This window comes from Falco naumanni, chromosome 5 (genome assembly GCF_017639655.2).
Source record: "Falco naumanni isolate bFalNau1 chromosome 5, bFalNau1.pat, whole genome shotgun sequence".
NCBI classification, from domain to species: Eukaryota; Metazoa; Chordata; class Aves; order Falconiformes; family Falconidae; genus Falco; species Falco naumanni.
In genome coordinates this window covers 92,085,509-92,100,134 of record NC_054058.1, presented here as the reverse complement: position 1 = coordinate 92,100,134, position 14,626 = coordinate 92,085,509, and the positions used below count along the sequence as shown (strand labels likewise).

Here is a 14,626-nt window from a genome sequence, read left to right as displayed (position 1 = left end):
AATGATTTGTAGTGCTTCTTTTCAAACACAAAGCAACCGAAGTCTAATTTTTTTTTCAATCTCAATTTTCAATAAGACATCCCATCCAAGTCCCTCTTGGCAGCTTGCCTTGTTGACTAACACACATTTTCACACAACGTTTGCTCTCGTCCTGACGCCTGACACAGGTCATCAGGAGGGGAAGTTGGGGAAGAAGAACTTTGAAAGATGCAAGATGCAAAGCTGCCTGGCCTGCCTCCAGCAAAGCATTCAAAATGTGCTGGTGAGAAAGAGAATTGACTGGAACTCATATATAGGTGACACACATTTAAGGTGAGCTGATAGAGCAGAACACATTGAAAGAGCATAAGCCTCTCTCAAACTCTGCAAAGCAGCAGAATTAGTAGTTCTCACCCTCTTCAGGGAACGGTCACCAGGGGTCAAGATACATTGAAGCAGCATTAAATCACAGGGATTATTGTGGAACAACTGTTCTTTTTCATGAGTCTGTATTTACATAATTCAATGGATAAGTTCAGGCAAGTGAAAACATTAATTTTTTATTGCTTTTTCGATCTCCTCGTAAAAAGCAAAAACAAAAGGCAATCATCCAGCTAAGGGCCAGAAAAACAATGTCTCTGCGATGGCTCTTTCTGCCCATCTATGAAGCAGTGCCAAAACTCAGGGTATTTCAGAAGAGGAAAGAGGTATTTACATTTTGCAGAAAGCCGTGGTTGCACTATCTAACTCAGAGCAGCGCTTGGTGCCATCTGAGTATGGCAGAGCTTTACTCTGCAAATGTGTCCAACCATTTCTCCAGGAGGTCGTACACTGTAATTATTTTCAATTGCTTATAAATTAAGCTGTATTTTATTAAATTCCTCTTCGGCCTAAGCTGGTATTTAGTGAAAATATTTCCATTTGCAACAATTTATTAGCTCAGCAGGGCCAAGTCCTCTAGGCCGTGCAACAGGGGAATTCCCATTTCTGCCTGGTGCAGCTCCCGCACACCTGCTTGTCCCCCACAGCACCCATCACTGTGACCATGGAGCAAAAGGGATCCTTCTGATCCCCCGTGTTTTGGATCTGCCTACCCACCCAGCCAGTCAGTCAAAGACTGGACTACACCATTAGGTTTTCCCTCTGCCAGAGGTGGCTTTTATCTGCTTTTATCGACATTGGCCTTATTTCAGATATAAAGACATGAGAGGACATGGTGCAAGTCTCTTAACAGGCTGCCTCAGGTCTCAACACTGTATGGGACATGTCCTCCAGTGAAAGTCATCAAGGCAGTGCCTACACCCTGCAGGACTGCACTCCTGCACTTGCACAATGCAAACCGTGGTCTCCACCTCTGAGGCATGAGTGGGAAAAGGACTCGCAGCCCAAAGCTCCTTCAGAAATCCCTGTGTTCATTTGCATCTCATGGATGATTCTGCCTCTTGAGAAGCTATACATCACTGTGGAGGCTGTTTGCTGCCAAACCCTCCATATGTGCCTCAGTAAGGGATAGCTTTCTACCAGGCTTATGTCACACTGTCTGATGATTATTCAGACAACTCCAACAGAAACTTCCGAACTGGGCAAATTCCTTTTGCAGATGAGAATATTGTTAGTAAGCAGAGTTCAGTTCCCTAAAAAAGAAAGAGCAAACCAACCTCTAGGTAGCCTATAATGCAGTACTTCTGAGGGCTGTTCATTCCACAGGTTGATGAGGCTGTTAATTGCTTGCTGCGGCCCAGGAGGAGGTCCCCAATGGCCGGGTGGCAGGACCCAGCATCACAGTCATCCTGTGCATGCTGGAGTCTTATCAGCACTGAGCACAAAAGAAGATAAAGGAGAGGTGAAATTGTTTTGTATACCCAGCAGTGTTCTCCAGACAAAAGCAGTTAAATCCCAACATCAGCAGAAAACTAAATCAACCTTTGTCTGTACTCCTTCTGTCCTATTTAATAATATCACTTGGTGGAATCCTGCAGAGCTTTGGTAATGAACACACCTGCTGCAAAATAATTATAAAAAACATAGCTAAAATATTGCTAACCTATGCTAAAATTTAAATTCTTAGCACATTATTGCGCAGCAAACATGCCAGTCTGCTATCAGCAATAATTAATTATGATTCCTATCCTAGAATAATGGGATTTTATATATATATAAATAACCTATACCCATAGCCAGCATTACTGCAGCAGAGCCACAGGCATTTCAATTGACTCTGTGAGCACAGCCAGATTTGGATTAATTCTACTGATTTCTGTTGATTTCCAAGTAATAATGGTGGAACTGAGACCAGAATTGACGTCAGGCGTCCCTCAGATTGTCTGATGATTTGCAATGAAACCCTTGGTCTGGACCCAGAACCCTCCACTCAGACCCCATGGAACGGTCGTTAATAATTAAAAAGAGAATAATTCTGAATTCTCTAAATAATTGCAGGTTCTTTTGTTTATTTTGCCTGAAACAACTTTACATTTTTTCTCCATTATGTTAAGGCTTCCCTTACAGGGCTTGTCCTTTTAAACAAGTTCTGTCCTGAAACCCTGAAAAGGAATGGCTACCTTGGAGGCTTTATCCGTTCAGCTTTACTTGGCTCAACTTGCTACAGAAAATGCAGTTAAGAAACCAAACAATCGATACATGAATATCCTACAGAACACTAGAAACATTAATGCAATTACAACAGTAAAAATACAGCATTTCACAGCCAGATTTCAGTCTATGGCTCAGGCTATACTTCAGATTATGAGTGACGCTTGACTCTTCAGGTTTAAAGCAGTACATAAGTTTGGTTAGCCTGCTCTTCTTTATTTATGCAGAACCACACTCATTATTCATTAGAAAATATTGATTTGCCTCTTTCAGGACCTGATTCAGACTCAATTACAACACGTGTCATATCTTTATACTTAAAGGTTTTGTGTCATTCATAGCTCCCAGGCAGGAGAGTGGGGAATAAGGACTCACTGTCACATGGGTCTTACTAGAGTACTTAAAAGCAGCACTCCAACAAAATTTTGGAGATATGTAAATCACATGGTAATATTTCAAAATTAGTCTGAGTAACTGTAACATCTGTACTTACCAAGCTGTAGCAGGATGGCCAGCCCCAGCCTCATGCCTCCCCAGGAAACTCAAACTGGTACCACTGCAGAAGATGAATTGGTGGGTTATTCGGTGCTCTGCTTCGCCAAGGCACCCCTTGCACATAGGCTTACCCCGGGCTAGCCTTTAGTAAAGTGGCAGAGCCATAATAAAAATATAAAGGTTAAAAGGAAACCCTGGCTTTGATTTTGTTCTTGCAAAAACTTCTCATGACTGAAATTTCGGCACTGAAAACAGGATGAAAACAGAGGGACACCTCACAAGGGCTTTCAGAGAAGACTGTGAAAACATATTCATACTTAGTGTAAAATAAAACCAGAATGTTATTAGCAAAAATATTGTAGCATTCAAATACAAGCTATTTAATCCTAGCTAGATTCAGCAGGGCTGTTTGCACAGACCTAACCCCTTCCCTGGAGGTTCTTTTTTCTTTTAATTAACTTAAAACAAAGACTGAGGTCCTAATGAAGATGCCACTAAGAAATGCCTGATGTCAGGTGCTATGAATTTTGGCAGAGACAAGATTACAACCGCATCTCAAAGTATGGCGAAGAAAAACAGGTAACATCAGAATCAATGCAAAAGACTCGTACGGGGGAACCTCAGCGTAAATCCAAGGGAGGTTCATTGTGGCATTTACTTCACATCCTTCCTCTTCCTGCTCACCTGGAGGAAAGTAAGACTTGCCAACACAACACCTCTGTTGGAAAAACAGAAGGCAGCCATGGGTATAAAAACCAACCCAGCATTCTGCCACCAGAGCTCTCAAACCACAGCCTGCCCCCCATCTTTGTGCCTTCCACCTCTTTCTCCATCCAGCAAGGCCAGCACACCCTGATGCAGCTCCAGCTGCTGCCGCATCCCTGCATAAACATGCACAAAGTGCTGCTCCCTGGCTCTGTGCTTGTTCCTCATCTTCACACAGCTGTCACTGTGCCGAATGAGCTAAAATAAAATATCCCCCCAAGAGTAGGGGGAACATAAGCAAAGTCATTCAAAGTATTTCAGATGTTACAGGCTCCAGGTAGGCTTGGTTCACACAGCACGTGACACAACAGCCATACCTAGATGGCTATTTCAGCAGCCACAGGTAGGGAAAGCTCTCCAGGGTCACCAGCCTCTCGTGCCACGTCAGCTGCCTTCACTGCCACAACTGTAGGGAGCCTGGCATGTGATGGGGAGATGATGCTGGTGAGCATCTGCACAGCTGAGCCTGCCTCCTCAGCTACAGAGACAGCTGGCAGTGGAGCTGGTGTCTGAGACAAACCCGAGCATTTTCCTGCTATATTGGACTTTAAATTTTATACTGTCAGAATAATGGACAGACTCAGAGATGACTTAGGCTGCAACTACTGCAACAGCACTGTAGCGAAACATAGGTATCCACAGCTAGAGTAATCTTGATAAGTACACGTCCTAGTCCCTATCCTGTCCAACATCAATACCAACAATACTCTTTAAACATGACTCCCTTTAACAGAGAAACAGCCCAGCAAAACCCCAACATGCTTTAGTTCCATGCTTAGCAGGCAATTAAATACTGAAGAGGTCTTACCTGGGTTTCAGACAGTGAAATGTTTCATCTGGAAATGAGCACAACTGACTGAGGGAAGCAAGCAAAGGCATACCTGTGTGCTTCAGCTGGAGAAGACAGGTGTCCCCCGAGGCACCAAGGTGTAGGTGAGAATGAGACCCAGCCTGCAACCTGCCAAAGGCTTGATTTGTGAACTTTCTCTGCCGGAGCTTCTGGCATCAGCAAATATGTGCAGTGAAAGAAAATTGTGACAGGTTAAGTTCATGGCAGAAAAAGTCCATGCAACTGAAAAGAGGAGGCTGGGCTTCTTAAAGTGCTGGCAAACAACTCTTTAATTGCTTAATTAATCAACTGTTCAGTTGGTCTGGTTTGCAATCAAATGTCAAAGTCTTTACAGCTACTTAACTTCAGAAGCCTAGTAGCACTGGTTTATCTGAACGTGGGCTAGAAAGGATGACTCCTCACAGTAGGTGCAAATGATCTGGAAGGGATGACTGTGGGTTTTGAAGTGACCGTAAACATGCCCACCTGAAAGCTGTGATTGCACCCATATGGACCTGTGGAGCTAGATTCAAACTAGCTCAAGCTCTGGATCACTGCTGTGAGCAGTGGATTTTTTCAATTTAAAGCTGAAGACAACATAGCAACTTGAGCCACAGCTTTGCATTTCAGCACAAGCTTTGCCTGCAACCACCCACAGCAGCGAGAGCAGAGCAGGGTGGCCTGTGGGGTACGCTGCAGCCATGGGAAACATGGTGATGGAGAAGATCTGAAATGGCATTCACCAGCTCATGCACAGAACTGGTCACTGCTTTTTGGTGTCTTTGCTGAAACCTGTGGCACTGCTTCCAGTTTTCAGAATGGCAGATTGTCTTGGGTATACATATTTAGTTGTGATATATTTATCAATTCTCATCTGACTGCTTGTAAGCCTTAATTCATGGTTGCTTGTAAAAAATAAGGTTTTCTATATGTTCAAAATATGTTTTATAAACTAATCAGTATTTTTCTTTTGGTAGTTCCTATCTTTTCAGGAAAAAAAAAAAAAGAGGTGTTCTTTAATCCTATTGCAAAGCTCAGTACAAAGTGTCCTCTACAATTACTATGATTGTTCATTCTAGCAGAAATAATTCATATACTTACATTTTTTGAAATTATTTGCCTCAAGTGCATGTGGAAATTACTTGTGGGAGACTTTTTTTTAGGTTAATTTCATCTCCATTCAGTTTGTATTCATGCATGATTAATTGTTGGACAGATAGTTTCTATTTAGTGAGTTTCAATATTAAGAAATAAAAGACTAAATGATATATTAAGATATTCATTTTACTTTTTATGTGTAAGCAGTATGTCAACTGCTTTCTGAAAGAGTGACATAACTGAAGAAAGTATTATTATTATTATGCTACTAAATTATAGAATGGTTGACATTTTATTGGCATATTTGGTAGGGAATTCAGAATTTGTTACAGAGAAGTTATGTGAGAAGTAAATATCAAGGAAGATTTACTTGCAGAATATAGTCAGTCCTGTGTTTTGATTTATGTAAGATCCCAAGCAAGAAGGAGGTTTTAAACTGCTTGAGGCAAGGATTAAGAAACTTTTTTCTTGCTTGTTTAATGCCTCTACTGGTAAAGGATCTGGATTTATCACTCATCCCGTGCTGGCTGGAGGGTAGATAGCATTGGTGCGTGATTTTTCAAGTCATCACAGGTCCTACGGTTGTCATTTCTTAGGCCCAAGGCATATCCCTAACAGGCACAAAGGACAGGAATTGCTGGTACTTTGGCATGCATTCCCTTCACAGACACCAGCCAGCTGTGAGGGAGGAGGGCAGGAGCAGAGGCACCCGCCACACTTCAGAGCCTGGCCCCAGGATGACGGCTGATGGGCAGTTGGCACCAGCCCGTTCAGGTACATATTTTCCTCCAACAGATTTCCTGAATAAAAATGGCTGTTTGGGTATACGGTTATTTTCTCCTGTATTGAAATTGTGAAAAACATCAGAAAAAAAAATAATTCTAGATTTCTTTAATGATTAAATAAGAAGTAAACTTACTTGAGCCTGAGATTATTCTTGCCATGTGAAAAATAAGTATTTAATCTAAAGAAATCATCTGGGTTTCCTTTATAGTCAATGGAGAAAGACAGGAATCCTCCCAGGGTCCATCCTACCACCTTTAGATACCTACCCTAAAGGGATAAATCCCCCTTTGGTGGTATCTGCTGCTTTCCTTTGGTTATGGGCAGCCCAGTTCTCTAGCTTAGGATAGATGCCTGTATTTTAAGCAATTAAAGTGTACTGAGATGAATCCCATCCCATAAAGAACTGCCCAAAATCATAAATGAAAGCTAATGGTCCAAAAAGCAAAACCATCTTGCTACATTTCTCCCTCTCCCTCTGTTGTTTCTGCTCTCATTTCTTCAGGCGTATCTTACGCTTAAAGTCTAATTTCTCAAAGGCAAAGCCTGTACATATTTTTTTGGTTTTCAGAACATTGGGAGAATGTAGCGTTGAATAATAAAACCAGAATGAAATAAAAGCTTACAATAAAAATAAGTATTTAATTTGATAGATCTGATCAGGAAAGAGCTAAGGACAGCAGAAGAATACGCTGCAGAGCTCAGGGGCAGGGGGAGAGAGAGGCTACCTTGGCCCCCAGCCTCCTTGCTTCTGCATCCCACCAGCTGTCTGCTCCTCCGTATCTTGCATGCTAGAGCAAACAGCTACTTTTAAAATTCTATTTAATGATTGTTTGGAAGAACTTTTCCACATTTCAAAAGGATGTAAAGTCTATATTTTAGTAGAAGTTTCCTTTTCTAACAGTCACAGCACCTCATGGTGCCCTCCGCCTTTTGAGTGCAAGTCAGGTGTTCGAAGTCTTTGGGTTTTCCACCACAAACAAGAAATGCAGTTTCAGCTTGAGCATTATTTCCCTGGCAAGCACAGCGTTGCTGATAGTAGTAATCAGCACTAAAGACAAAGAAGAGAGTGGATTTGTTTTAAAGTATCCGTGTGATTTTCAAAGTGCTATTCAAGGTATATATATTAAAGATACGTTTCATGTTATTTCCTAAGGTCCTGACATTTCCAAGCAGGCAACAGGACTGTCAGGATGAGAAATCCGTCACATACCTTGTTGTGATCTCATGTTAGTTTACTCAGAGTTGGTGAGTTCATGTAGTACAACTGGACAAAGCTGTTTCTATGATCCTTCTCACATCAGTAAACAAAAGTGCTTGAAATTTTTCACTTTTCATTGCTTTACTGGCCTATTAACCTGAGAGAGAGAGAAAGAAAAATTATTGAATTGAAACTAGAAAGAAAAACAGAAAATAAATACGCTCGGGAAGAAACAACCGAAGACGCATATGAGGAAAGCAAGCAAAAGAGCTTTTCCAGCCTCCACAAGGTGTAACAGCCTGGTCCCCAGAGCTGCCTCTGGCCCCTTTCCCTATTCTTCCCTCCCAACTAGACCTCCTGGATTAACCCCAAGCGTGCTTCACCCTTGATCAGGCTTGGGGGTATGGACAAACCCCATTACCAGTACCCAGGTCTGGCTGCTGTGTCCAGATGTCATGGGACCGCACCCATGGTACCATCCTGCGTGGGATCGGAGACGCAGAGGCATTGATGCCAGGTATGTGGACAAAGACTGAAGCTAGAGCACCAGCGGTGGTGAAATGTTAGATGAGCACAGCCATATGAAGACATATGAACTTGCAGGTGCTCTGCACGCCCTCCCAAAGGGGCCTGTTCCCTTACCACAGTCCTCGCGAGCAGTCTTACCCTCCTTGTGTCAGTAACCATGGGTCCTCAGGGCTTGAGGTACAGTCCCGCTTTTTGTTTCATACATTGTCAGGATAGCTACGGTGAGCTTTTAGATATATTTTTCTAGTGATAATTTATTATACCTGAATAATAAACTGCAAAACCCCGTGGAACTGGCATCCCCCTGATGAAGGCTGCCCTCCAGGTGGGAACACAAAGCGATGCCCAGCCTGGGGAGCCACAAACAACTCTTCCCCCTTGGCATGCCCTGCTCTTTGCTTGCACATAGCAAAATTTCCACAGCTGTTTGGAGAACCTCAGATTTTCAGACACCAACAAAGACCCAGACTGAAGAAGTGCTTCGCCCGCGAGTATTTGCTCCTACGGGTTGTCGTCACCCACAGCTGCCCAAGGAAGTTCTCCTGTGTCCCTGCCAAACTTCCACAGGGGCATAAAGGGAAAGTACACCAAGGAAAGCATATTTACCCTGCAAAGCACATTCTCTGGGTTCCTGGCTTTATTTGGCCCCGTTAAGCCCACATGCAAGTTACCTCCATGATTATGAGGAGAAAACTGCATTCTGAGGCTTTAACGGAAGTGCTGTAGGCTGTTCGTGAATTAACCATGCAGTTTTTCTCTTCTAAAACACACTCTCCACTAAAAAGGGAGAGTTGTATCAGACTTGCAGCAGTTAAGCTATATTTATATTGATTACTTTATCAGGAATAATCTAGAGTCTGCAAATAAGACAACTGGAAAAGATTTTTAAAACCTAGTATTTGCTTACACATCTACTATTTTAACCACGTGGAAAGGTTTGCTTCTGAGAGAACTGATGCTTGTTTTAAGCTGTTCAAGCCAAGGTGCTTCACATTAGTCACAAAAAAAAAATATCTAAAGACAATTTGACCAAAGATTATTTTTTAAAGACGTTTGCTCAGTTACTTTCTTCAAGAAAACAAATAAAGTACATACAACACAGGTCGGGGGGTATGGTCCTTCCAACTCCGCCAAAAAATTGACTCGAGCAGCATGAAGAGCAGTGATTGAATTAGCTTTACTTACACACTTTAAAAGAGTCTTTCATTCTTTTGTTTTAAAATATCAAGCTATATTTTGACAAAAAAAAAAAAAAAAGGGGCAACTCTCCCTCCCTCCCCTTAGTAAACCAGGGATTAAAATTCTATTATAACTTTAAAGTGCAGTTTGTACATACAAGGACAATATACACAGAGCTAGGATGATGGCAACAGTTTTTCACACGACAGCCACTACCCTGCAACATAAAATAATGAAGCTGCTCAGCGGAAAGCTTTTTCCACCACAGTATCTGTTAATAAGGCATAACAGTGCCCTTACTGTGCTAATGGTCCCTGTGCTGTTGAAAGTTCTAAGAAAAGATTTTCCTATTTTTATTCACTCAAATTTGTGGCAATCTTCTGTTTTAAATCTCTATTATTAGATTTTCCATACATGTCAGCCTAAACTGTACAAAGCATTTTTCTCTAGGTTAAAGTAAATTCTTCTGCAAAGGTTAAATTGATGTTGTTTAGAAATTATGCTGCAGTCAGAAAACCTCTCTGGCCCCTGAGGAACCTTTCTTTGTTGCCTACTGGCTTAGAAACATTTTGTTACCAATGCAGAAACATTCCATGCCACAGTCTGTTTGGAAACAAAGATGTATGTTTGGGGTTTTTTGGGGGGGCAGGTGGAATAAACAAAAATCAGAATCCAGGAGACCGCAATTTAAAGAATAAATAAAAGGAAAACAGGCAATTCCACAGGGTTAAAAAAAAAAAAAACTAGAAAACTGAGACCATTGGGAGGAGAACCTGACCAGTTTCAGGAGAGAAAAGAGTGGGGAGAAAAATGTGTCCACTGGAGGAAAACGGTGGTGGCAGCAGGAGCAAGAGTACCCGCTGCTGAGCTACCAAAGCCCGATGGTTAGAGAGCTCCCGTGGGAGCCACTGGCTCTGGTCTTCCAGTTGGACGCACAACGTGAAACCAGCTCTTCCACCATCCTGGGGAGCATCCAAACTACAGTTCTCTGGAGTGAAAGAAGTCTGCCCTCATAGCTTCTCCTTATTTTTTACAAAAACTGCAAATTTAAATATTAAATTTTAGATTGACTTGGAATAAAATCATTTTGGATCAATTATTTCACTTTGGTTAGTAGTAAGACGGACTGAAAATGACTTTTCTTTCTCCTTACTTCATTGGCTGGAAGTAATGGTTTCTTTCTCATGTAATTGGAAAACAAAAGTAGCACAAAACCACTAGCAATGTGAAAATGTACATTTCGACGGAATGAATATAGCTTCAAGCTGCAGAAACAGAAAGGCCTGCATGGTAAAATAACTGGTAAATCTGACATTTTCCATCCGTAGTTGCCAATACCTGTGATTTGCGTCGTGTCTGGCTGTGCACCACAACAGCACTCTCACACAGCCCCTCTCCTGTGGTCACCCACGAGGTCCCTGGTTGCAAAAGACAGTGAGTGCAGAGCATACAGGTGTTAGATGAACGAGCTCGGTCAAAAGCCTCAACAGTTACACAAACCTTCTTTTGCCTCACTTGGCAATATAAACAGCTAAACTGAAATTTTGGAGGTTCTCCATTTTCAGCCCCAAATGAAATTTAATACAAAGGTTTCTGGAGAGTATTTAAATCTATCAACATACACATGTTAATTACCTAAAAGTATGACAGGATGATGTTTGGCTGATTATCAGCTGTTAAATTTTATGTGTCTATCCTGGAACCTGTACCAACACAGGAAGCATCAAACATAAGTCATGCATAAAATAAGTGAGGGGAATTATTAGATTTTGTCATGGACCCTAATGATATAACCAATGTAACAGCAGCACAGCAATAACAATGCATGCTGGCAAGTTGGGAACTGGTGCATAGACTTATACTATTTGCCTAGGATCAAGAATATAGAACCACTGCTTTATTTTTCTCTCAAGTACTTAATTATACCAGATGGGAGAAAGCAGAAAAATTAGTATCTCCCTTCACTTTCCTGATCTCCCCCTGTCATATGGAAGGGAAGTGTTGTCACCACCAGGCAGGAGCAGCTGGGTACGATGGAAACCCAGCCAAGCACAGAAGATGCCAGCAGCAAATGCGGAGAAGGAAACACCTCTTGCTTTCAAACTATTATTGAGACAGTTCCCTTTCAGCAGAAGGAGGCAGGAAGCAATCTTTCCCTTGCTGACCATCTGTGCGGAGTGTATTTCAACAGTAATTGGTTTGCTTAGACGTCGCCTGTCCTTTCTCACCATTACACACAGCTCCTAGGAGTGAAGTGAGTAGGTGTCTATGAAAACTGAGCCAGATGGCACTTCAGAGTCTCTGCTACATCTTGAAGGATAAGCAGCCTGCAACAGGGTAGGAAAGGGCCAGAGCTCATGGGAAACCAGGGTTAATTTGAAGCTGGGGACTGAGAGGGTGGGAGAGGGAAGACAAGTAGCTGATTAAGGTACCCTAGCTGGGAAAAGATTTAGTGTTTTGAGAAGGTCCACAGGTAATCATAGGGACATAGACTGGGCAAGGAAGATGTGGAGAGAGCTGGGCAGGGGATAACAGAGAAGATGTTGGAAGTTGTGGCTTAGTCAGGTGGACATGAAAGAAGTGTTTGTGTTCAGTACGCAGGAACAGAGGCTGAAAAAACCCAGGGCTATCCACAGGTGTGGCTACAGGGTCTCCACTCACTGCGTGGGCAGATCTTGCACAAATATAATGACTGTTTAAAGAGTTGGGGTGCATTGGACCTACTAGGCATGTTGCGGTGCTCACGTAAGAGATCCCGACCCCTTCAGCTTGCCTTGCAGAAGTGTCCTGCAAATGAATTGAGTGAGACCCTGGTGATTGCCAGATCACACTTAGACTAGGTAAAGCTTAATTAACAGTTGTTATTTTTGCTAGGTTCAGCTCTCACCAACCATATTAAAATTTTTACAGAAAGCAACAGGCGCGGTAAAAGAAAAAAAGTCAACACCAGAACATGAAGTTAACGTTCATTATTATTAAAATCAAACCAATATTCTTATAAACAAAACCTTTCTAGCAATTTGCCAAGATTTTCTAACAACCTGTTTGGCCTGGCAGAACATCAAGGGAATAATTTTCAAGAAAACTCTAAGGATTTATTTCTTATAGAGCCCAAACAATCAAGTGTGCATACTTACCTACATGGATTTCACGGTAAGTTTGGGGAACCTTATTCTGCTGATTGAGCATCAACTTACATGCATCTACTAGTATATTTGTAACACCACAAGGGTCACAACAATGTGAAAAATGTTGATAAAATATTAGCAAGACTATGTCAATCTTGTTACTATCTATGAATAACCTAGTATCAACATCAGCTCACATACGGCTTATCCAAACCTCTCCCAAACCCTGAAAAAGACTTTAGTGTCTTTTATGCAATTAAAAAAGAGCAATCCCTTTTCCTCTATCAAAGGTAAATTGTTCGTATCTCTCCACTATGCCAGCTAACACCATTCTCAACCAGGTAGCCCTGCAGAAGCCCAAATCCTTCCTACCATCCAAGTTTTTAAGACTAGTGGTACTTTTCAAGACTAAGCTTTATACTGGGACACAGCAAACTTGTAACAAAAGAGTAAAAAATAATGATTATTTGTGAATACAACTTCAAAGAAACTTTGAGAAGCCCATTCAGTAAAACAGTGTTCCAAAGAATGGAAAACAGATCATTAAAATCAAAGAAATACTGAAGGTCACAATGTGCACTAGTGTAAAGAGTCTTTGTCTCCTGAGAGTTGCTGACCTTGTGCTGCTCAGTGTTTATACTATTCAAGAAACCATTATGTGAAAGGATTAGTGTTTTTATGTAACTTGATCAATTACCAAGATATTTCTGTTTTGTAATCATGATCTAATTACTAAAAATAGCCAAGCGGTGATAGACCAGGATTTATTACTAACCTGCCATTTGTAATCTAGACAGGAATTCAGCTCAGTGACTTATGTTCCCTTTCTCCCCACACACACCACACAATCTATCAACAACACACAGCAAATCTCTGCTGAATGAAAGACACAACATCGAACCAGTTATCTGTCTACACCAAACAATTTAAATTCTTGGGAAAAGGAAAAAAAACCCAAGATTACACTGTAATATTTTAAACCGCAGCTTTCACAGTACTTCACTCAAGTACAGCACTCGCCCCAGCTCTCCTGCGGGTGAAGTATGAGCCTGACGAAGCAGCTGTGTAATTTGCATTTTAAATGTTAGCCAAGTCATAGAAATACTCGAAAGAAGAATTAGGATTAATTTATCTTAGAAAAGATTTGTAGTGCTAAATACATTTGGATTGCATATTAAAACAGTGGTGGCTCTTTAGAACAAAGCTGTCCGGTTTACACAATACCTTAACGGTAAACAGGACTGTTCGATACCCCAAGTAGCTTTAATGTGTTTTTCCTCCTAGTGAACTGGGCTGTTCTGCTTTCTGAGACCACATGAAAAGAAATGTTCACGAAGATCTTTCAGACAAGGATCTGTCAAAAGACTAGACGTGGGGCTGAATGGGAAAAACGATACAGAAACGCGACCAAGGCCTCCTTTCATTGCCATCTTGGTTTTATTCACGCCCGCTACAGGCGGAGGGCCGTGAATAAATGCCACCACAGCCACTGGCGTTACGGCCTTGCAAAGTGATCGCCCCGCCAAGGGCCGGTAACCGCCCCGGCTCCGAGCGCCCCCGCTCCGCACCTGCCGCCCGCCTCACCCGCCCCAGGGCCCGGCCGGCCTCGGCGGCCCCGCAAGGCTGACCGGCACCGGGCTATTCACCGGCAGGAGGCACAGACCCCGGCAGCCTGTGACTGTATAAACCGGTGAAGCAGGGAACGTAGAAACGCCGCCATCGGCCGGCGATCAGCCAGCCCCAGCGCCTGAGGGGCGGGCGTCAGGCACAGCCGCCCCAGCGGTAAAACGGCAGGAACGGCGGCCCTGCGGCAGGCAGGCGGCGGCGCACAACACCCCGCTCCGAGCGGCCCGGGGGTGGGGGCTCACCCAGCACCTCCCAGAGCGGGAGGGCGGCGAGCGGACGGGGGGGGGGTTTCACCCAGCGCCGCCCGGAGCGGGAGGGGGGCGAGCGGGCAGGCGGACGGATGGGGGCGGGCGGCTTTCACCCAGCGCCGCCCGGAGCGGGAGGGAGGAAGACGAGCGGGCAGGCGGACGGATGGGGGCGGGC

General features: G+C 43.1%; 1 protein-coding gene across 1 annotated transcript in view; it reads right to left on the bottom strand.

The window, feature by feature from the left end:
* Window positions 1-14,626, bottom strand: part of LAMB4 (laminin subunit beta 4) — a 58,937-nt gene that overhangs the window by 40,783 nt on the left and 3,528 nt on the right. Inside the window, exons 2-3 of the mRNA XM_040596607.1 lie at window positions 3,888-4,029; window positions 1,638-1,852 (exon numbers count right to left, since the gene is read on the bottom strand). Coding sequence (XP_040452541.1) covers window positions 1,638-1,852; window positions 3,888-4,029 — 357 coding nt within the window. The remainder of the gene's footprint in view (window positions 1-1,637; window positions 1,853-3,887; window positions 4,030-14,626) is intronic.